This window comes from Phyllobates terribilis, unplaced genomic scaffold (assembly GCF_046119375.1).
Source record: "Phyllobates terribilis strain yellow unplaced genomic scaffold, ASM4611937v1 Scaffold_1__5_contigs__length_1240528914, whole genome shotgun sequence".
Taxonomy (NCBI): domain Eukaryota; kingdom Metazoa; phylum Chordata; class Amphibia; order Anura; family Dendrobatidae; genus Phyllobates; species Phyllobates terribilis.
Window position 1 is genome coordinate 859,906,200 of NW_027362761.1, and position 23,257 is coordinate 859,929,456.

The 23,257-nt window shown below is 42.1% G+C and overlaps 1 protein-coding gene across 1 annotated transcript; it reads right to left on the minus strand.

Moving 5' to 3' along the window:
- Positions 1–1,405: 1,405 nt before the first annotated feature.
- DDIT4L (DNA damage inducible transcript 4 like) lies at positions 1,406–3,850 on the minus strand. The gene is made up of 2 exons (XM_073645405.1): positions 3,743–3,850; positions 1,406–1,903 (listed from the first exon to the last, which is right to left on the minus strand). Exons 1-2 carry the CDS (start codon positions 3,848–3,850, stop codon positions 1,406–1,408), a joined length of 606 nt encoding a protein of 201 aa, XP_073501506.1.
- Between the last annotated feature and the right edge of the window lie 19,407 nt (positions 3,851–23,257).

A 23,257-nucleotide genomic window follows, 5' to 3' on the forward strand; every position in this document is an offset into this window, starting at 1 on the left:
ATGTTTCCAGGTAATTTTTACCACACAATGAATTTTGTAAAAACAAAACTACAAAAAACTATGGCAGAATTGCTGTTGTTTTTCACAATTCCGCTGCACTTGGAATTTTTTTTCTCACTTCTATGTACATTTTATGATAAAATTAATGGTATTAATTAAAACTACAATTCATTCCTGATACGGCTATGTCGACAGAAAAATAAGAAAGTTATGACTCTTGGAACTTGGGGAGGAAAAAACAAACAAAAAATTCCCAGGTCATTAAGGGATAAAAGATGTTTCAATCACTTTCTAATGATGGACCAAATATATCAGTTGTCTCAGGTACCCAAAACAACATTACCGCTTTGTTGCCAAATTGCATCTAACCCATCTACAGGGTTTTTTTATAATCCCATCAGGTTCCACATATTGCTTATTTTTCTTGGATTTAGAGTATATAATTGGAATTAAAACATTCTTTGAGAACCAGGTAAATAACTGATATATGTTATAAATGTGGAGACTGTACAATGAATTAATACAAGTAGTGTCACAGCAATATAATACTTTTAGTAACATTTACAGCCTCAATAGACCCTGATAGTCCAGAATATTTGATAATCCAGCATATATCAGTCAAAAACAGTTGTGAAATAAATTAACAAGGATAGAGCCTCTCCAAAAGTCGACCACAATTAAAGGGAATTTGTCAGCATATTTTTGCTATTTAATATGAGAGCAGAATAATATAGCGCAAGAGACCCTGATTCCAGGAATGTGTCACTTACCAGGCTGAGTGCTGTAGCTTCAGCAAAATGAGTATTTTATCAGCAGGAGATTATCACCACAGAACTAGGTCTCAGTGCAGGCCAGACCAGCTAATTTGTGTAAACCCGCCCCCACCACTGACTGGTGGCTTGCTCACAATGCACTGTGTACACAGGAAGCTGCCTATCAGGAGTGTGGGCGGGGTTATACGCAGTTTAGCATTCTGGCCACTGCTACATCTACAAAAGACAAAACAAGGATTCTATGAAAACTACACCAAGCAGTCCAGTAAGTGATACAACCCTGGAATCAGGCTCTCTGCCCTGACATCCTGCTACTCTCAGATTACATAGCAAAAACCTGCTGACACATCCCTTTAAATGAAAACATCCATTTCTATTCTAATAAGAACTCTCATAATTTGTAATTTTTGTTGCTTTGTTTTTCAGTTTTCAGACTTTATTGGAGATCTATTCTGGAAATTAATGCTGGATTATCAGAATTGTTGAACTATCAAATGTTGGACTTTTATATATTTTACATATTTGCACACAAATGAACATCTGGAAAGTTGACCATAGAGTTAGAAACCAATATTGTATGTCTTGTATACACATCTGACGTGTGCAGAGAATGTGCAGTTCTGCACTTATTACTAACAATCTTCATTTCCTGCTCCTAGAACTGAAAAATACAATCTCCTCTTGGATATATGGAATTTGGGACTTAATTTGATGACACTTCTGAAAAGTTGTGGGAAACAGGTTCTGTTGATGAGAAGATCTCTTAGGTAGTCCCATCCCTGAGTGTCCTGCTTGAGAACAAGCTTCAGTTCAAAGGTTGGTTCCACTGAGCAGTCGTATACCAACGTATCCAAGGCCACTTTCCTATTGTTGTTCTCCAGATTCACGTATATAATGCAACCTCGCAATCCGCAGGGTTCGTTTAAGGATAATTTTAGTGCCTCCTGAGCCACCTTTGTTGTGAGTTCTTTGGGTACAAGTACTTTTGAACACTGAAGTTTTGTACTTTTTGCTCTGTACAAGCTATTCTCCAACATTGTCACTAAATGGCAGGTTCTCACAAAAGATAGAGCATCTCCAATGTTAGGTTCAGCAGACAGGAGATCCATGTAGAAGCACCAAGGAAATTCCTGTAATAATAAAAGGAGATCTGTTATTCTGAGTCTATAGACACAAGAGGAAATATATTAAATATGTGGCACGATGAGTTTCAAATTGATAATAAAAAAAGTGTTTGGAAGACACATGTATTTTTAATTTTATCTCATTAATATAATCATATAAAATCTATAAAATCATTGATTACCCTTTAAGATATAAGGTCAGCTCAACTTGGTGCAATGCTACATACAGTCATGGCCGAAAGTTTTGGCACCCTTGAAATTATTCCAGAAAATGAAGTATTTCTCCCAGAAAATTATTGCAGTTATACATGTTTTGTGATACACGTTTATTTTCTTTGTGTGTATTGGAACAACAGAAAAAAACCCAGACAAAAAAAATGGCAAATTGGACATAATTTCAGAAAAAAACAAAAATGGCCTGGACAAAATTGTTGGTACCTTTCCAAAATTGTGGGAAAACAACTTTTTTTCAAGCATGTGATGCTCATTCAAACTCAACTGTGGCAAGTAACAGGTGTGGGCAATATGGAAATCAAACCTGAAACCAGATAAAAAGGGGTAGGAGTTGACTCAATCTTTGCATTGTATGTCTATGTGTGCCACACTAAGCATGGAGAACAGAAAGAGAAGAAAACTGTCTGACGATTTGAGAACCAAAATTGTTGAAAAATATCAACAATCTCAAGGTTACAAGTCCATCTCCAGAGATCTTGATGTTTCTTTGTCAACGGTCCGCAACATAATCAAGAAGTTTAAAACCCATGGCACTGTAGCTAATCTCCCTGGATATGAACGGCACAGAAAAATTGCTGAAAGCTTGCAACGCAGGATAGTTTGGATGGCGGATAAGCAGCCCCAATCAATTTCCAAAGAAATTCAAGCTGTATTGATAATTGAATGAAATGAAACGCTATGGACGGAGACCCTGTGTCTCTGCTGACACAGAGACATAAAAAAGCTAGACTGCAGTTTGCCAAAAAGTGCGTGACTAATCCAAAATCCTTCTGGGAAAGCATCTTGTGGACAAATGAGACCAATATAGAGCGGCACATCATTCTACTTTTCACTGAAAACGGAATGAGGCCTACAAAGAAAAGAACATGGTACCTACAGTCAAATATGGTGGAGGTTTAAAGATGTTTTGGGGTTACTTTGATGCCTCTAGCACTGTGTGCCTTGACTGTGTGCAAGGCATCATGAAATCTGAAGATTACCAAAGGATTTTGGGTCGCAATGTAGTGCTCAGTGTCAGAAAGCTGAGTTTGCATCCTAAGTCATGGGTCTTCCAGCAGGACAAAGACCCCAAATATACTTCAAGAAGCACCCAGCAATGGATGGAAAAAAAGTGCTGGAGAATTCTGAAGTGGCCAGTGATGTGTCCAACACCTGTGGAGAGATCTTACAATTTCTGTTGGGAGAAGGCACCCTTCAAATGTGAGAGACATGGAGCAGTTTGCAAAAGAAGAGTGATCCAAAATTCCAGTTGAGATGTGAAAGAAGCTTGTTGATGGATATAGGAAGCGATTGATTGTAGTTATTTATTCCAAATGGTGTGTAACAAAATAATAAGTTGAGGGTGCCAAGAATTTTGTTTGGCCTTTGTGTGAAATTATATCCAATTTTCCTTTTTTTTCTTTTTTTTTTTGTGTTGTTCCAATACACAAAAAGTAAATAATCATGTGTGTAACAAAACGTGTAATTGCAATAATTTTCTGGGAGAAATACTTCTTTTTCTGGAACAATTTCAAGGGTGCTAACACTTTCGGCCATGACTGTACATACACAATAGACTAACGCTGGCCGAACTCACTGATATTGGCGAGATTCTTCTACAGGCCAACAGACTCTCCCCGAACAGATGATTTCTGGGGGAAGCGAAAGATCCAGATCATCTGATTTTCGACAGCTGATCCTTTTGTTTTCTGTGTAGATAAGCAGCTGCCAGAGGAGCATTCCTGCGCCGAAACATTCATTTTTGTATATTGGAAACTCAGGAGAGAGGTTATCAGGCGAACAAATGCAGAAGATTGCTGTCAGACGAAAAACCTTTAGTGTATGGGGGGTTTTAGAGTACGAGGAATTGCACATTATATTAATAGCACATCACTCTTATCAAACTTTTTAAAGGGAATCTTTCAGCAGGATCAACCCTCTGAATAAAATGATACCTTAATATCTGCGATTGAAATGTATTATTCCAGAGAAATCCATGTTTTTCCTATATGTAAATAACTGTTCCAGGCTATGGGCCAGACACTGATCTCACTGAGAATCTGCCTCCACAGTTTATTTTTAATAAAAGTTTGCATTACCAGTATGAGACATGTAACTAACATATGAGAGTAGAACTGAACTTTGTCTCATTACAAACACATTAACAGCTGCAGCTCTCACAGTTCTGCTGTATTGCAACAATATTGCAACAGTGGCTGCCTGTGAGATGGAAACTGAAGCACTGAGAGGAACCTGCAGATGTGTCAATAAGGGTTCGCTCACACAAACATATAACTCGGACGAGTGCAATCCAATGTTCTATTGCATAGCACTTGGCCCAATGTTATACAAGATACTGGACTTCACAGATTAAATATGTCATTACATTATTGAAGTGGATAAACGGTCAATGACACACATTGCTAAAACTGACATATCTCTGCCTAGACTATAGTATGGCGGACCAATTGAAAAAGATACACAAGCCCAAAAGAAAGAAAACAAATACGATAGTCATGTAATGACAAGAAACATAGGAATCAAATTGAAAAACCTTTATTATACAACGTTTCTTATCCTTACTTGACCATCTCATTCGGGTTCTTTCTTTTGGGTTTGGCTATGGGACAGTGCAGATCTGCATTTTTTAATTTTATGCTAATTCGGCATAAGAAAAAAAATAGCAGAATGATGTGAGTGCTCCGCAAATTGGACGACGCGCACCCATTCAAGTCTATGGGTGAGTGTAAAACTTCAAACTGTACTTGGACAACAGAGAAATTAAGTTCTCTGTACCTGTGACACGATTCTGTCATCCGAGAGAATCGAAACACAGTAAACTGACGCTTGACTCAAATTCTGATCAGACGTCATGGAATGTTTTCATTGCTCTGTAGCTCCTCCTTCTCAGGGGCGGGCTGCATCTCTCTTCTCAGTGCATAAATTTAATTATAGTATTCACACTTCTTCTCCTGTAATCACCAGATCTCGAACCTACAACCTTCAACATTATAGGCAGGAGCTGAAGCGACTGATCCATAGGCTCTGGTGATGTCAGTGGGAGAATTTTGTATACTTGATCTGTATTGCAGGCTCTGACTCCACAGGGAGATCACATAAAGATTAGTGATGAGCGCGCATGCTCGTCACTGCTTGATACTCGATCAACCATTGGGGTGCTCGGGCACACTCATTACTCGATCGAGTATCGCGGGTGATCGAGTGCCAAGCTCAAGTCCCCAGTTTGCATGTTTCGCGGTTGTTAGACAGCCAATAAACATGTGGGAATTGCGTGCCATACACGGTGATGCCATAGCCATGTTGGCTACTGCCATTACTGTTATTCATCAGCCACATTGCGTCATCGGATCTTATAGAAGACTCAATTATGCGATGCTCGGCACACTATCTTCTGGAAGCAGTTTAGGGAGAGTTGATTTAGGAGAGAGAGCTTAGATTAATGTCCGCCCTCCCCCTAAATATTATAAAGTAGCACTCTTTAGTGCCTTTCATGTGACATTAACCCCTTTACCCCCGAGGATGGTTTGCAACTTTGCACAGTAATTACTGGGCCAATTTTTACAAATCTGACCACTGTCACTTTGAGGTAATACCTCTGGAACGCTTCAGTGGATCCCGCTGATTCTGAGAATGTTTTTTCGTGACATATTGTACTTCATTATAGTGGTAACATTTTTTCGATATTCGTTTATTTGTGAAAAAATTGGAAATTTGGTGAAAATGTTTAAAATTTAGCAATTTTCAAAATTTGAATTTTTATGCCCTTAAATCAGAGAGATATATCTAACAAAATAGTTAATAAATAATATTTCCCACATGTCTACTTTACATCAGCACAATTTTGGAACCAAAATTTTTTTTTTATTGGGCAGCCATAAGGGATAAAAGTTGACCAGTGATTTCTCATTTTTACGACAAAATTTACAAAACCATTTTATTAGGGACCACATCACATTTGAAGTGACTTTGAGGGGCCTTTATGGAAGAAAATACCCAAAAGTGACACCATTCTAAAAACTGCACCCCTCAAGGTGCTCAAAATCGCATTCAAAAAGTTTATTAACCCTTCAGGAGCTTCACAGGAATTTTTGGAATGGGGAAGAAAAAAGTGAACATTTAACTTTTTTCACAAAAATGTTACTTTACACCCCAATTTTTTTATTTTTGCAGGGTTAACAGGAAAAATGGACCCCAAAATTTGTTGTGCAATTTCCGCTGAGCACGCACATACATGGGGAAAAAACACTGTTTGGGTGCACGGCAGGGCTCAGAAGGAAAGGAGCGCCATTTGACTTTTTGAATGTAAAATTTGCTTGAATAATTAGCGGACGCCATGTCGCGTTTGGACAGCCCCTGATGTGCCTAAACAGTGAAAACTCCCACAAGTGACATCATTTTGGAAACTAGACCCCTCAAGGAACTTATCTAGATGTGTGGTGAGCACCTTGAACCCCCAGGTGCTTCACTGAAATTTATAACATGGAGCCATGAAAATAAAAAAATAAAACTTTTTCCACAAAAATTATCTTTTAGCCCCAATTTTTTTATTTTTACAAGGGTAAAAGGAGAAAATGGAACCTAAAATCTGTTGTGCAATTTCTCCTGAGTACGCCAATACCCCATATGTGGGGAAAATACACTGTTTGGGTGCACGTCAGGGTTCAGAAGGGAAGGAGCACTGTGTGACTTTTTGAATGCAAAATTGGCTGGAATCAAGAGCGGACGCCATGTCGCATTTTGGGAGCCCCTGATGTGCCTAAATAGTGGAAACCCCCCCACAATTGACTCTATTTTGGAAACTAGACCCCTCAAAGATTTTATCAAGGGGTATAGTGTACATTTTGAACCCAGAGGTACGACAGAATTTAATAACATTAGGTCATCATATTGAATAAGTAGTATTGAGTGCAAGTGCTACTTAAGTTTGCATTGAGTACTCGGGTATGCACAATGTATCACGGGTGCTCCAAGTGACATGTTTGAGTCCCTGCCCTGCATGTTTTCATGGTTGTTAGACACCCCAAAAAAAAATAAACATGTGGGCATCGCTCGTGCATGGCAGGCAATCCCAGCAATATTTTTTTGGGCTGCAAAGCATATGGGGCAGAGACTCGAGCATGTCACTCGAGCACCCACGATACTCAGTGCATACCCAAGCACCCAATGCAAACTCAAACTCAAGTAGCGAGCACTTGCGCTCAACACTGGTCGCCATTTTTTTTTCTTTACTGAAAAAATCCCAACCCTAATACAACCCCAACCCTAACCCTAGCCGAACCCTAACACTAGTCCAACGCTAACCCTAGCCCAATCCTAGCCCAACCCTAACCCTAGCCCAACCCTAACCCAACCCCAACCCTAGAGTTTATTTTTTTACGCCGTTCCTTGTATGGTATAAGTGATTACACGACTTTATTCTTCATGTCGGTGTGATTACAGCGATACCAGATTCATATCGGGCTTTTATGATTGACAGCTGTCACACATTAAAAGACGCTTTTTTTTGCAAAGACTAGTTTTTGCATCGCCATATTTAGAGCGCTATAATTTTTCCATATTTTGGCCGACAGTCATGAAAGGGCTTGTTTTTTGCGGGACAAGTTGACGTTTTTATTGGTACCATTTTCGGGCATGTGATATTTTTTGATCGCTTTCTATTCCGATTTTTACCACACGCTGTTCCGCTTGTGGTAAAATTGATAAGGCAGCTTTATTCTTTGGGTCAGTACGTTTACAGCGGTACTGAATTTATATTGTTTTGTTATGTTTTGGCGCTTTTGCACAATAAAAACTGTTTTCTAGAAAAAATTTTATTTTTGCATTGCTTTATTCTGAGAGCCATAACTTTTTTATTTTTCGGATGATGGAGCTGTATGGTAGCTTGATTTTTGCGGGACAAGATTACGTTTTCAGCGGTATCAATTTTATTTACATTCGTCTTTTTGATTGCATGTTATTCCATTTCTTGTTTGGAAGTATGATGATAAAGCATTGTTTTTTGCATCGTTTTTTATTTATTTTTTTCACCGTGTTCACTAAAGGGGTTAACTAGTGGGACAGTTTTTTAGGTCGGGTTGTTCTGGACTCGGTGATACCAAATATGTATACTTTTATCGTTTTTTTTTGTAATAAATATATATTATGGGTACAATATATTTTTATTTTTTGGGGATTATTTTTTCATTTTTTTTTATATTTTTACAATTTTTTTTTACTTTTTTTTTCACTTTTCAACACTTTTGTTTACTTTTACACATTGTCCCACTATGGGACTTTCACTTTTTGCAGCCTGTTCGGCTGTATAGCATAGAGAGCAGCAGCTCCCTATGCCATGCAGCCTGTCAGCGCTGCACACAGGGAGAAGTTATTTTGGTCATGCACTGCGCATGACCAAAGTAACTTCCTGCCTCCTGGTGACCTGGATGTTGTCATGACGATATCGGGTCATCATCACAACATCCGGGAGCCGCCGCAGACATCGCTGGACGCCGGAGGGGAGGTAAGTATCGGAGCTTGACTCCCCTCTTGCCCCTGCAATGCTGCTTCAATCACAGCATTTCGGGGGTTACTGTGCCGGGAGCGGTGCGGGACCGCTCCTGGCACATAGCTCCGGGTGTCAGCTGTGACACTCAGCTGACACCCTACGGTGATCGCGCCCGCACCACTTGTGTGCGGGCGTGATCGCAGGACACGTAAAAGTACGTAGCTGGCACCATAGGCCCAGGGCGCAGCTACGTACTACTACTGAAAGGGGTTAAACCCATACATTTTTTTAATAAAAATGTATCTCTGAGGCTGGGTTCACATGTAATGTAAATGCTGCGTTTTTTTTTACTGCACGTTTTCTGCAGGTGTCCGCACAACATGAAGTAATAACAATCTTCTCTGATTATTGTACACACGTGGTCAAAATTGTTGGTACCCCTCGTTTAATGAAAGAAAAACCCACAATGGTCACAGAAATCGCTTGAATCTGACAAAAGTAATAATAAATTAGATGGAAAATCACATCCGCTTTGCTTGGACAGTTAGTCCATGTTCATATGACAAACTCTGCTGTGTTGAACTGTCTAAGCAAAGTGGATGTGATTTCATGAAAACTGCTCCCCCTGTGCGTCTAGAGACGCTGCTGTATTGTGCACTTTTGGTGTTTTTTTTCTCTGGAGGCTTCTATGTGGAGCCTAAAGAAATGCATGTAAAAACTGCAGTTACTTTTTTAATTGCATAATTAAAGCTTTTCTGCACACTAAAAAAACCCCATTAAAAACGCGGCTTCACATCTGCACTGTGCAACACATTAAATAAGGTAGAAAAGGCATAAAAAATGCTGCAAAAATGCAATAATCAGAGAAGATTGTTATTTTGCAGTTTGGTGTGGACATTTGCAGAAAACAAAAACACAGTATTTATGCTACGTGTGAACACGGCCGTACAGACACCAAAAAGCTAAATGTCGCATAGTGAAGCTATATAATGGTGAGAAAGTTCTGGCTGCTACTACTGTGAATGAATGAACAAAACATAAATCCATAGGTCCCAATAATAGATGACCAGGACGCACAGATGACTTATTGCCAGCACTGGCTAATCAAAAGTTATGCTGGACATTCCGGATGGTAAGAGATTTGCAGCCTCCGGTCCAACCACCAGGTAGCTAAACCGGAGTCTATTGAATTGATCCTCTCATTTCTAGGCTCAACTGTCCTGGAGATAGTGGACAGTCCCAGATTTGGGTCTACCTACGCCCTGCAGTCTCGGGCATCTGCTGAATGTCCCTCACTGCCAGTGCCCCTCTGACATTTCCCTCTTCCAGGCTAAAAATAAATGGTAAATGGGCATGGATTGAGGTGTGGCTAAGAACACTGCATAATTTGTCCCTCTTTCTGTTCTTCAAAAGTTGGGAGGTATGGCTGATACATGCTGCCCAATTCAAGGCGTGCAAATGTTTGGGCTTTTCTAAGAGATGGTGTTATGTTTACATCAAGAATGTGTTGAAATGTAACTGAATCCATTCTTCTCTCTATCAGTGAAATGTTTCCCTTGCCATTGGCTAAAGCACAACAACAAAAGCATGATTGATCCACCCCCATTCTTAATGGTTGGCAAGATGTTCTTTTCCTGAAATTCTTTGCCCATTTTTCTCCACACATACCTTTGATCATTGTGGCCAAAGAGTTATAATTTAACCTCATCAGTCCGCAGGACTTGTTTCCAAAATACATCAGGCTTGTTTAGATGTTCTTTTGCTTATTTCTGTCACTGAATTTTATGGTGATGATGCAGGTGAGGTTTTCTTCTGATGACTCTTCCATGAAGGCCATATTTGTGCAGGTGTCTCTGAACAGTAGAACAATGTACCACAACTCCAGAGTCTGCTAAATCTTTCTGAAGGTCTTTTGCAGACAAGCGGGGTTTCTGATTTGCCTTTCTGGAAATCCTATGAGCAGCTCTCACTGAAATTTTGCTTGGTCTTACAGACCTTATTTTGACCTCCACTGTACCAGTTAACTACCATTTTTTAACTACATTTCGAACTGAGGAAAGGGCAACTTGAAAATGCTTTGCTATCTTCCTATGGCCTTCTCCTGCTTTGTGGGCCTCCACTATTTTCGCTTTCAGAGTGCTAAGCAGCTGCTTACAAGAACCCATGGCTACTGTTTTTTGGCACAAGTTCAGAGGAGGCTGGGTTTTTATAAAGGTGGGAAATTTGCATCACCTGGCCTTTCCTAATTATGATAGTGAACAAGCCATAACCCTAACAGGCAAATTAAGGTCTGACAACCAAAGTTATCAGAGCACTCAAATCTCCATGGGCGCCCAAACTTTTGCATCGGCCCATATCCCTTTTTGTAATTTTTAAAATGTAAAAAAAGTCATATTATATATATATATATATATATTTATATATATATATATATACACACACACTTTTTTTAAATAAAAAAAATAAAAAAAAAATAAAAATTATATATATATATATATATATATATATATATATATATATATATATATATCCTTACATAGAAAGGAAATGTGTCATCTTTAACTTTAGGCCTTTTAGAGATCATTTCATCTTTAACTTGTTTAACAATAACAGTAATTTTGACCATGAATGCCCAAACTTTTACATGTCACTGTATCAGGCCCTGGCTGTATGATCTCAGCCAGGTATATTTGACTCTGAAATGCTGCAGCAATTCAGAGAAAAACATATGGATTCAGCAGCTTGTATCAGGTCTGGTTCACTTTAGACAAATGTACGGTGCAGCTATGTTCTGCCAGTACATTGGTTAGTTTCAGCCAAAGCAATTTTTAGGTGATTGTTCTGAGTGTCAGACACCCAACAATCTGAAATTAATGATTGATGACTTTTCCGTTGGTAACTCCTGGAGAACACCTTTAGGGCTCGCCAGGGACGGACACAGACTGTAGTGGTGGGCCCCTGTGCAAGAATTTTTTTTGCTCCTCCCATCTCTCTCCCCCCCGTGCATCTCGGATTCCCCCCACTCCTAGTTAATTAATTGTATTTAAAAAAAATAAAACTTGTTATACTTACCCCCAGGGCCGGCTCCAGGTTTATGTGGGCCCTGGGCGACAGAGTTTCAGTGGGCCCCTTTAACACATACCATGATTCATGATGCACAGATACCACAGAGAAATATATACACATAGTACAAGGCCAAGGATTTCACTTACTACATTACATTTTCGATATCTATTGTAAATTCTACAATAGCTCAGAAACTGGCAAATCCTCACAGCGCACAGTGCAGACCGGACAGTATAGTCCTCCATACAGTATTATGAGCACCATATAACACTGCATACAGGATACTGATCCCCTTATAATGCTCCATACAGGATACTGGTCCCCATATAATGCTCCATACAGGATACTGGTCCCCATATAACACTGCATACAGAATACTGGCCCCCATATAACGCTCCATACAGAATACTGACCCCCATATAACGCTCCATACAGAATATTGGCCCCCATATAATGCTCCATGCAGGCTGTTCCCCCCTTACAATGCCCCATTACACAAGCGATATCTATTATAAATTCTACAATAGCTCAGAAACTGGCAAATCCTCACAGCGCACAGTGCAGACCGGACAGTATAGTCCTCCATACAGTATTATGGGCACCATATAATGCTCCATACAGGATACTGATCCCCTTATAATGCTCCATACAGGATACTGGTCCCCATATAATGCTCCATACAGGATACTGGTCCCCATATAACGCTCCATACAGGATACTGGTCCCCATATAACACTGCATACAGAATACTGGCCCCCTTATAATGCTCCATACAGGATACTGGTCCCCATATAATGCTCCATACAGGATACTGGTCCCCATATAACGCTCCATACAGAATACTGATCCCCATATAATGCTCCATACAGAATACTGGCCCCCATGTAAGAGGGTGACCAGGATCTGGTCATGCACCTTGTCTGTATGTGTACACATAACTATATATCCTGTTTGAAATGTAAACATGTGTTATTATCAATGGCCTGATGTGTTAGTTATAGGGTCAGTATAGGTTAGTGCAGATAGGGTACTAGAATAGGAGTAGAGTAGGCTAAGGGGGGCACCAAAGTTTAAAGCAGATATAGTTGCAGGTCAGGAAGGAGTTAAGGGGATTGGGAGCTGCTCAGTGTGGGAGGAGCAGATTCAGTGAAGCACAGAGGCGTTTCCTGGTTGCAGGTTGTTCTAGAGGAAGTGAGAGAGATGTAAGGTGATTACAGTTGGTGGTCCAGGGGGCACCTTTGGCACAATCTGTCCAGCAGAAAAGGACCCGTATTCAGATACTCTGATACAGACATTTCTGAACGTTCGGGACCTACGGTCCACAGGATTCACAGTGAGGTGTGTGTCCATGAGCCTTCATTGAAGGGGAAGTCGGACGGTAAATAGTCAGTACAGGATTCTTAAAACTGCGAGGGTCTTACAGACCAGGAACGTCCGCTATGGAAGGGACAGCTCAGGACAAATGGACAGTGAACATCAATACATGCGGTGTATCAAACGATAACCCTGGAAAAGTATGTGATCAATGCTGTATGCTGTATGAAGATGATTACAAGTGCTATAGTAAAGTTCTTTTTTATAAAACGGAATGGAAGTCCCTAAATGTGTGTGCGGCGGTTCCTGAGGTGAAAGAACCGAAGACGACAGAGAGCTGCAATCAAAACGTGAGTGTTCTGCACCACACACACAGCACAGGAGATTTGGGACATTTATCTTTGTCATGGGACCAGGGTATGGGAACACATCAGCCACTCGCCATAACTACTACCCTGGGTCTCTTACACCCATATAATGCTCCATACAGAATACTGGCCCCCATATAACGCTCCATACAGAATACTGGCCCCCATATAACGCTCCATAAAGAATACTGGCCCCCATATAACGCTCCATACAGAATACTGGCCCCATATAACGCTCCATACAGAATACTGACCCCCATATAACACTCCATACAGAATATTGGCCCCCATGTAACGCTCCATGCAGGCTGTTCCCCCCCTTATAATGCCCCATGCAGGATGACACCCCCCTTTTAATGCCTTATGCAGGATGTCACCTCTACCCCCCATAAAATGCCCCATGCAGGATGTCACCGCTCCCCCCCATATAATGCCCCTTGCAGGATGTCACTTCCCCCCTTTTCAATGCCCCATGCAGTATGTCAGACCACCCCCTCCCTTATAATGCCCCATGCAGTATGTCACACACCCACCCTCCTTATAATGCCCCATGCAGGATGTCAATTCCCCCCTCCCCCTCTTATAATGCCCCATGCAGGATGTCACACCCCTCCCTTATAATGCCCCATGCAGGATGTCACTTCCCCCCTTCCCCTCTTATAATGCCCCATGCAGGATGTCACTTCCCCCCTTCCCCTCTTATAATGCCCCATGCAGGATGTCACACTCCCCCCCCACCCCCATATAATGCCCCATGCAGGATGTCACTTCCCCCCTTCCCCTCTTATAATGCCCCATGCAGTATGTCACACCCCCACCCCCATATAATGCCCCCATGCAGGATGTCACTTCCCCCTTCCCCTCTTATAATGCCTCATGATGCAGGATGTCACTTTCCCCCTTCACCTCTTATAATGCCCCATGCAGGATGTCACCCCCCCACCCCCATATAATGCCCCCATGCAGGATGTCAATTCCCCCCTCCCCCATATAATGCCCCATGCAGGATGTCAATTCCCCCCTCCCCCATATAATGCCCCATGCAGGATGTCACACCCCCTCCTTTATAATGCCCCATGCAGGACGTCACTTCCCCCCTTCCCCTCTTATAATGCCCCATGCAGTATGTCACCCCCCCATATAATGCCCCATGCAGGATGTCACCCCCCTCCCCATATAATGCCCCATGCAGGATGTCACCCCCCCTCCCTTATAATGCCCCATGCAGGATGTCACCCCCCCATATAATGCCCCATGCAGGATGTCACACCCACTCTCCCCCCACCATATAATGCCCCATGCCCCCATACATAAAAAAAAAAATCAAATACTCACCTCACTTCTCACCTGATGCTGATCCGGACTCCAGCATCGCCCGCGTCTTCCCGCTCTGCGCTGTGACAGCTCAGGAGAGATCGCGTGCGGTGTAAACATATCACCGCGCCCTGTGACCTGAGACGTCACAGTCAGAGGACGAGGAAGACGCTACGGAGGCACGGGGAGGGGTAAGTATTGTGCCGGCGCCGTCACATGACCGGAGATGTCCCTGCGCTCAGCATGGGGCCGGGGGCCCATGCTGAGCGCAGGGACATCTCCGGTCATGTGACGGCGGGGGGTCCTGCGGGGGGGCCCCATGAGGAGACGCACGAGAGGGGGGCCCAAACGGGGCTCCCAGGGGACCCCGACCGGCCGGGCCCCATGCTGGAGTCAGTCATGCCCTGATGGCGGCCCTGCTGGAGGCTAGAGGGGCCCCCTCTCCCTTGGGAGCCCCCGTTCAATGAACCGGCTGCCCGGGCGGTAGGTCCGCCCTTGGGGCTCGCTTACATTAGCATATAATACGGAGGAGTGCAATACGAGAAAACATCGCATTGCACTCTGACCAATGTGATACAATGATTCAGTGCTCATCTGTGATTTTTTTTCTCAGCTTGGATCAGACTGAGAAAAAAAAATCGCAGCATGCTGCGATTGTCTCCGAGAATCAAATCGCACTCTCCAATACAAGTCAATGGGTGCGAGAAAAAAAATTGCATTTTTACTCACACATCTCAAAGGAAACCTGAAATTTCGTCAGCCAAGTACAATAAATTCACATCTTGAACTGTTAGAATAGAATATATAGAAATATGTCAGTGAGATACATATCTGTGCTTTGCGTGTGTAGTTTTCTGTACTTGTATTTAGGTAATAATTAAATAAATAAATGAAAAAAATCACCATCATATTCTGCAGTTATAACTTTGTTTTTTTCACCTACAAAACTGTATGAGCGCTTGTTTTCATTGCAGGACAAGATGACGTTTTCAGTGATGCCATCTTTTTTAATACCCAACTTTTTAATTACTTTTTATTGCATTTTTTTATATGTCAATTTGATGAAAAAGCTATATTGTTGCCAGGGGTGTTTTTTTTAGCATAGGGGTTACACAATATGAAAGTTTTATAGATCAGGTCATTGGTGATACTAAATATGTGTGCTTTTTTTGCTTACTTTTGTTTTTACATGAAAAATTTTAAGTGGTGAAAAATTGTTCTGTTTTTTTTTGCTTCTTTTCACATTTTACTTAGTTTCATTGTATGATATGTACTTTCACTTGTCTTTACTCCATTCCAGCAGGAGGAATATATGGGTAAAGATGAACTTTTATATTGATGGTTTCCACTATTAATGCAGCCTTATTTACTGACTTGAGTTTTATTTCATTCACTTTTGCTGTGCATCATTGTGCTTTTGGCTGTTTTATTGTCAAACTGTCATCTCTGTTTCATTTTAAATTTGTTCTTACATGCTACCTATATATCATTACCTTGTATTTATTACCATCTCCTCCTGCTGTGTTTGTCGCCCTCTAGTGTTTCCCTATTTTAACCCCTTTAAAGCCCAAGACGTACTAATATGTATCTGCGCCCTGGGACTTAAGAGCCTGATACATATTAGTACGTTTTGGCGATCGCGCCCACACACAGGCTGTGCGGGCGCGATTGCCGCTGGGTGTCAGCTGATTATCACAGCTGACACCCGGTGCTATGTGCAGGGAGCGGTCCCGCACCGCTCCCGGCACATTAAACCCCGCAATGCTGCGATCGAAGTCGATCGCAGCATTGCGGTGGCAAGGGGAGGTGATCGGGACACTCACCTCTCCAGTGATGTCTGGCGCGGCTTCCCAGATGTTGCCATGACGACCCGATGTCGTCATGACAACATCCGGGTCACCAGACAGCAGGAAGATATTTTGGTCATGCGCAGTGCATGACCAAAGTATCTTCTGCATCTGCAGCGCTGACACACTGAATAGCACAGGGATGGTGCTCCATACCTAGGCTATACAGGCGATCAGAATAAAAAAAGTGAAAGTCCCATAGTGGGACAAAGAATAAAAGTAAGAAAAAGTGTTTTAAAAATGAAAAAAAATAAAAATAAAATAATAATCCACCAAAAATAAAAATATAATGAACCCATCAATAAATATTATTATGAAAAAAAACAAGTACACATTTGGTATCGCCACGTCCGGAACTACCTGACCTATAAAACTGTCCCACTAGTTAACCCCTTTGAACACTGTAAAAAAATAAATAAAAAACAAAGCAAAAAAGAATGCTTTATCTTCAAACCGCCAAACAAAAAATGGAATAACACGCGATCAAAAAGACAAATATAAATAAAAATGGTACCGCTGAAAACGTCATCTTGTCCCGCAAAAAACAAGCCGCCATACAGCTCCATCAGCCGAAAAATAAAAAAGTTATAGCTCTCAGAATAAAGCAATGCAAAAAATAATTTTTTCTATAAAATAGCTTTTATTGTGTAAAAGCGCCAAAACATAGAAAAACTATATAAATGTCATACCGCTGTAAACTTACTAACCCGAAAAATAAAGCTATCTTATCAATTTTACCACACATGGAACAGAATAAAAAAAAATAAAATTCCTGAATTGTTGGTTTTTGTTTAGTCTGCCTCTCAAAAATCAGAATAGAAAGCGATCAAAAAATGTCACGTGCCTGAAAATGGCACCAATAAAAATGTCAACTCATCCCTCAAAAAACAAGCCATCACATGACTGTCGGCCAAAATATGGAAAAATTATAGCTCTCAAAATATGATGATACAAAAACTAGATTTTACAAAAAAATGCGTCTTTTAGTGTGTGACAGCTGTCAATCATAAAAACCCGATATGATTCTGGTATCGCTGTAATCACACCGACCCGAAGAATAAAGTCGTCTAAACACTTATACCGCACGAGGAACGGCGTAAAATATAAACTCTAGGGCTAGGGTTGGGCTAGGGTTAGAGTTGGAGTTGGGGTTGGGCTAGGGTTAGGGTTGGGATTTTTTTCAAAAGTAAAAAAAAAAAAAAAAAAAGATGACGATATGGCCACTAGTGTTGAGCTCAAGTGCTCGCTACTTGAGTTTGCATCGGGTGCTTGGGTATGCACTGAGTATCGCAGGTGCTCAAGTGACATGCTCGAGTCTCCGCCCCATATGCTTCGCGGCCAAAAAAAACCTTGAGGGGATTGCCTGCCATGCACGAGCGATCCCTGCATGTTTTATTTTGGGAGTCTAATAACCGTGAAACATGCGGGCGGGAACTCGAGCACCCTTGAAACATGGTGCATACCTGAGTACCCGATGCAAACTCAAGTAGCGAGCACTTGCGCTCAAGACTAATGACAACTTATTCAATATGATGACCTAATGTTATCAAATTCTGTGTCATACCTCTGGGTTCAAAATGTCCACTATACCCCTTGATAAAATCCTTGAGTGATGTAATTTCCAAAATGGGGCCACTTGTGGGGGGTTTCCACTACTTAGGCACATCGGGGGCTCTTCAAATGCGACATGGCGTCCGCTCTTGATTCCAGACAATTTTGCGTTCAAAAAGTCACACACTGCTCCTTCCCTTCTGAACTCTGCCGTGCGCCCAAACACTGTATTTTCCCCACACATGGGGTATTGGCGTACTTGGGATAAATTGCACAAAAGTTTTTGGGGTCCATTTTCTCCTCTTACCCTTGTGACAATAAAAAATTGGGGCTAATACATCATTTTTGTGGAAAAAGTTAGATTTTTTTATTTTCACTGCTCCATGTTATAAACTTCTGTAAAGCACCTGGGGGTTCAGGGTGCTCACCACACATCTAGATAAGTTTCCTGAGGGGTCTAGTTTCCAAAATGATGTCACTTGTGGGGGGTTTCCACTGTTTAGGCACATCAGGGGCACATCTGCTAATTATTTAAGCAAATTTTACATTCAAAAAGTCAAATGGTACTCCTTCCCTTCCGAACCCTGCCGTATGCCCAAGCAGTGGTTTTCCCCCACATATGGGGTATCGGCTTACTCAGGAGAGATTGCACAACAAGTTGCATGGTGCAATTTCTCCTGTTACCCTTATGAAAATGCAAAACTGGGGGCTGAAAAACATTTTTGTTGCAAAAATGTGAAAATTTTATTTTTACGGCTCAATGTTCTAAACTTCTGTGAAGCACCTGGGGGTTCAAGGTGCTCACCACACATCTAGATAAGATCCCTGAGGGGTCTAGTTTCCAAAATGGTGTCACTTGTGGGGGGTTTCCACTGTTTAGGCACATCAGGGGCTCCCCAAACGCAACATGGCGTCCGCTAATTATTCAAGCAAATTTTACATTCAAAAAGTCAAATGGTGCTCCTTCCTTTCCGAACCCTGCCATGCGCCCAAACAGTGGTTTTTCCCCACATATTGGGTATTTGCGTGCTCAGGGAAATTGCACAACAAATTTTGTGGTCCATTTTTTCCTGTTATCCCTGCAAAAATAAAAAAAATTGGGTCTAAAGTAACATTTTTGTGAAATAAGTTAAATGTTCATATTTTTCTACCACATTCCAAAAATTCCTGTGAACCACCTGAAGGGTTAATAAAGTTCTTGAATGTGGTTTTGAGCACCTTGAGGGGTGCAGTTTTTAGAATGGTGTCACTTTTGGGTATTTTCTGTCATAAAGACCCCTCAAAGTGACTTCAAATGTAAAAAAATGGTTTTGTAAATTTTGTTGGAAAAATTAGAAAATCGCTGGTCAACTTTTAACCCTTATAGCTCCCTAATAAAAAAAAATTTTGGTTCCAAAATTGTGCTGATGTAAATTAGACATGTGGGAAATGTTATTTATTAACTATTTTGTGTGACATATCTCTCTGATTTCAGGGCATAAAAATTAAAATTTTGAAAATTGCAAAATTTTCTGAATTTTCGCCCAATTTCAATTTTTTTCACAAATAAACGCAAGTGATATCAAAAATTTTACCACAATCATGAAGTACAATATGTCACGAAAAAAACAATCTCAGAATCAGGGGGATCCGTTGAAGCATTCCAGAGTAATTACCTCATAAAGCGACAGTGGTCAGAATTGTAAAAATTGGCCTGGTCATTAACGTGCAAACCACCTTGGGTTGTAAAGGGGTTAAACATTTGTCTTTTATATATTGTCTTTATCTTAATAAAATCATATTTATACCTTTTCTGGCTGTACACAAATATTTTAGGTTGTTTTTACGTAGTAGTTAGGGTTGAGCGAGTATGTTCTGTCCGAGTATGCTTGGGCCGAGCTCCGAGTATTTATAGCTGCTCGGTGATAAGGTTAAATCGCTCCCGTGTGCATGATTTGCAACTGTTTGACAGCTTTATTACATGGGAGGAATGTGTAAGAAATAGACATTACTCACAGGTAATAAAACTGTCAGTCGCAAATCATGCACATGGGAGCGATTTAACCTTATCACCGAGCAGCTATAAATACTCGGAGCTCGGCCCGAGCATACTCGGGGAAAAGGTTAATAGAACATACTCGCTCAACACTAGTAGTAATTAGACCCCGAGGCCATTTGGCAGCCATCGGCACCCAGCGATCACAGAATGCCTATGGGGTTTAATAGAAAGCGACCTTACTTAAATAACCATCTAAATCAGTAAACCTTGTTTACTTACTCTTTGACTATCCAGTATCTGGCTCAGCCTAATCAGCTGATCAAGATGAGCACGCACAGACCACTCCCCTCTGGTTCACAGCTGAATGCATTCTGCTACAAATATATTGTGGGCCAGGAGTCTGTGTCAGACTTTAGTCTGTGGCCATTACCTTAAGTATGGCCATTAGCTGAAGTATGAGAAATAAGAAATAATCCTGAATTGAACCTGAAGTGAACTGAAGGTAACTGGATACTAAGTCACAGTAAACAATGTTCGTCTTTATTTTCACTCTCACCCCCTTAATCCTTCATTTCTTACAACCACCCCTAATCCCTACAACTAGTAATGAACTCTTCATCTCTCCCTCCATTCTCCCCACCCATCTCACCTCCTCCTCAGAGCTATTCCTCAACATACAATCCTTTGTCTCCAAACACAGACAGCCACCTCATGCCCTCTCCTGCTCCTACCTAATAACGCTTTCTCTGCTCCTCCTTACTGCCGGCGACATCTCTCCAAATCCTGGCCCTCCTCACCACATCCCTACAATCACTTCCACCTCCTACCCACGATCTACCCCGAACTCTCATAATCCTTCTAACCTTATACCTATACGCCCAGCCCCTGCTTCCCCAGTCCCACTAACAGGAGCTCTATGGACGCTCGCTCTGTCTGCAACAAACTTTTTTACATTCACGACCTCTTCATAACTAACAAACTTTCCTTCCTCGGCATCACTGAAACCTGGCTCAACCCCTCTGACACAGCCTCTCCTGCTGCACTTTCGTACGGCGGATTCCACCTCTCCCATACCCTCCGCCCCAACGGCAAGCACGGTGGAGGAATAGGTTTCCTCCTCTCAGATAACTGCTCTTTTGATGTGCACTGCGTGCGCATCTACTCCCCCTCCAACCTCCAACTGGCTGTCATTTACTGCCCCTCAGGATCAACCACCACTTTCTTTGACCACTTCACCACTTGGCTACTTAATTTCCTCTCCGTTGACATCCCCACTATCCTCATGGGTGACTTTAACATCCCCATTGACACTTCCCTCTCAGCTGCCTCTAAGCTTCTATCACTCACTTCCTCTTTCGGTCTTACTCAGTGGTCTTCCACACCCACCCACAAAGACGGCCACACGCTGGACCTCATCTTCACCCGCCTCTATTCCCTATTTAACCTCTCTAACTCACCTCTCCCTCTCTCTGACCACAACCTACTTACATTCTCTTTCCTCTCCTCTCCAGGTCAACAATGCCCACTCCACAAACTTGCGCACCCTCGCAGAAATCTCAGACACCTTGACCTACACTCACTCTCTGAATCCCTTCTTCCTCTTACAGACATTAGTTCCTTACATGATGCAGATGTTGCTGCCACTTTATACAACACCACAACAGCTGCAGCTCTCGATTCAGTCGCCCCCCTCAAACATACCAAAGCTTGCACAATCAACAGACAACCCTGGCACACCAGCCTAACTAAAGAACTGCGACGAGCCTCCAGGGTTGCCGAGCGTAGATGGAAAAAGTCCAACTCCAATGAGCACTTCATTGTCATCAAACAATCCCTCACTACCTTCAAGTCCACACTCACTGCAGCAAAACAAACATACTTTGCATCCCTCATATCCTCCCTGTCTCACAACCCCAAACAACTATTCAGCACATTCAATTCTCTCCTCCGTCCCCCAGTGCCTCCTCCCTCTCCTCTTATTTCAGCTAAAGACTTTGCCTCATTCTTCAAGCAGAAGATTGACACCATCAGACAAAGCTTTTGCCTAAAGCCCCCACAGCCCCTCCCCACACCTACTCAACCCTCCTCCTCCAAAACCACCATCTCCACCATTACGGAAGATCAACTTTCCTCTTTACTCTCCAAATCACACCTCACCACCTGTGAACTTGACCCAATCCCGTCCCACCTCATCCCAAACCTTACCACTATATTCATCCCAACCCTAGCCCACCTCTTTAACCTGTCACTAACAACTGGTGTCTTCCCCTCATGCTTCAAACATGCCTCAATCACACCCATCCTCTAAAAGCTCTCCCTTGACCCATCCTCTCTGACTAGCTATCGCCCCGTATCACTTCTCCCCTATGCCTCCAAACTACTGGAACAACACGTCCATTTTGAACTGTCCTCCCACCTCTCCTCCTGCTCCCTCTTCGACCGCCTACAATCTGGTTTCCGACCGCACCATTCTACTGAAACTGCACTGACTAAAGTCACCAACGACCTACTAACCGCCAAATCTAAGCGACACTACTCCGTCCTCCTCCTCCTAGACCTGTCATCTACCTTCGACACAGTGGACCATTCCCTCTTGCTACAAACTCTCTCATCTCTCGGGATTAGAGATGAGCGTTGTTCTACTCGAACTGTTCGCCAATCTCAAATTCGAGCTGTTTTGGGCGGTGTTCGAGCCGGTCGGCGAACACGAACAATTTGAGAAAAATTCGGCTGTTCGAGGTTATGTTCGATAACTGTTCGTGCACCAAAATCATAACTGGATTTTTTCTCAGTAATGATGAAAATTAATGTTAATACGCAGTTTGAGTGTACAGCGGGGCGGGGGGAGGGGCAGGGGATGGATCTCTGCAGGAACAATGAAGATCTCCATTTTTTTTTCTCTTTCCCGCATTTGCAGTGGGGAGGTGCAATCTGTCAGCCTATCAGCAGCGCACACACGGAGCGAAGTGCTTTTTTTCACACAAGCAAGGGCATGTGTGATTGGCAGTGTATGTCACATGTCCTTGCCCTATAAGACCAAGCCATTTTCCCCGTCGCCACCATTTTCTCACTGCTGCAGCTGCGTGTTAGACGGCACCGCTGTTGCTGTGTGCGCTATACCTTGTTAATTTCAAGCCAATTTTCGCACAAATATACAGATAGCTTGGGAGTAGGGAATAGTTGTGATTGCAGTCCTTTTAAGGA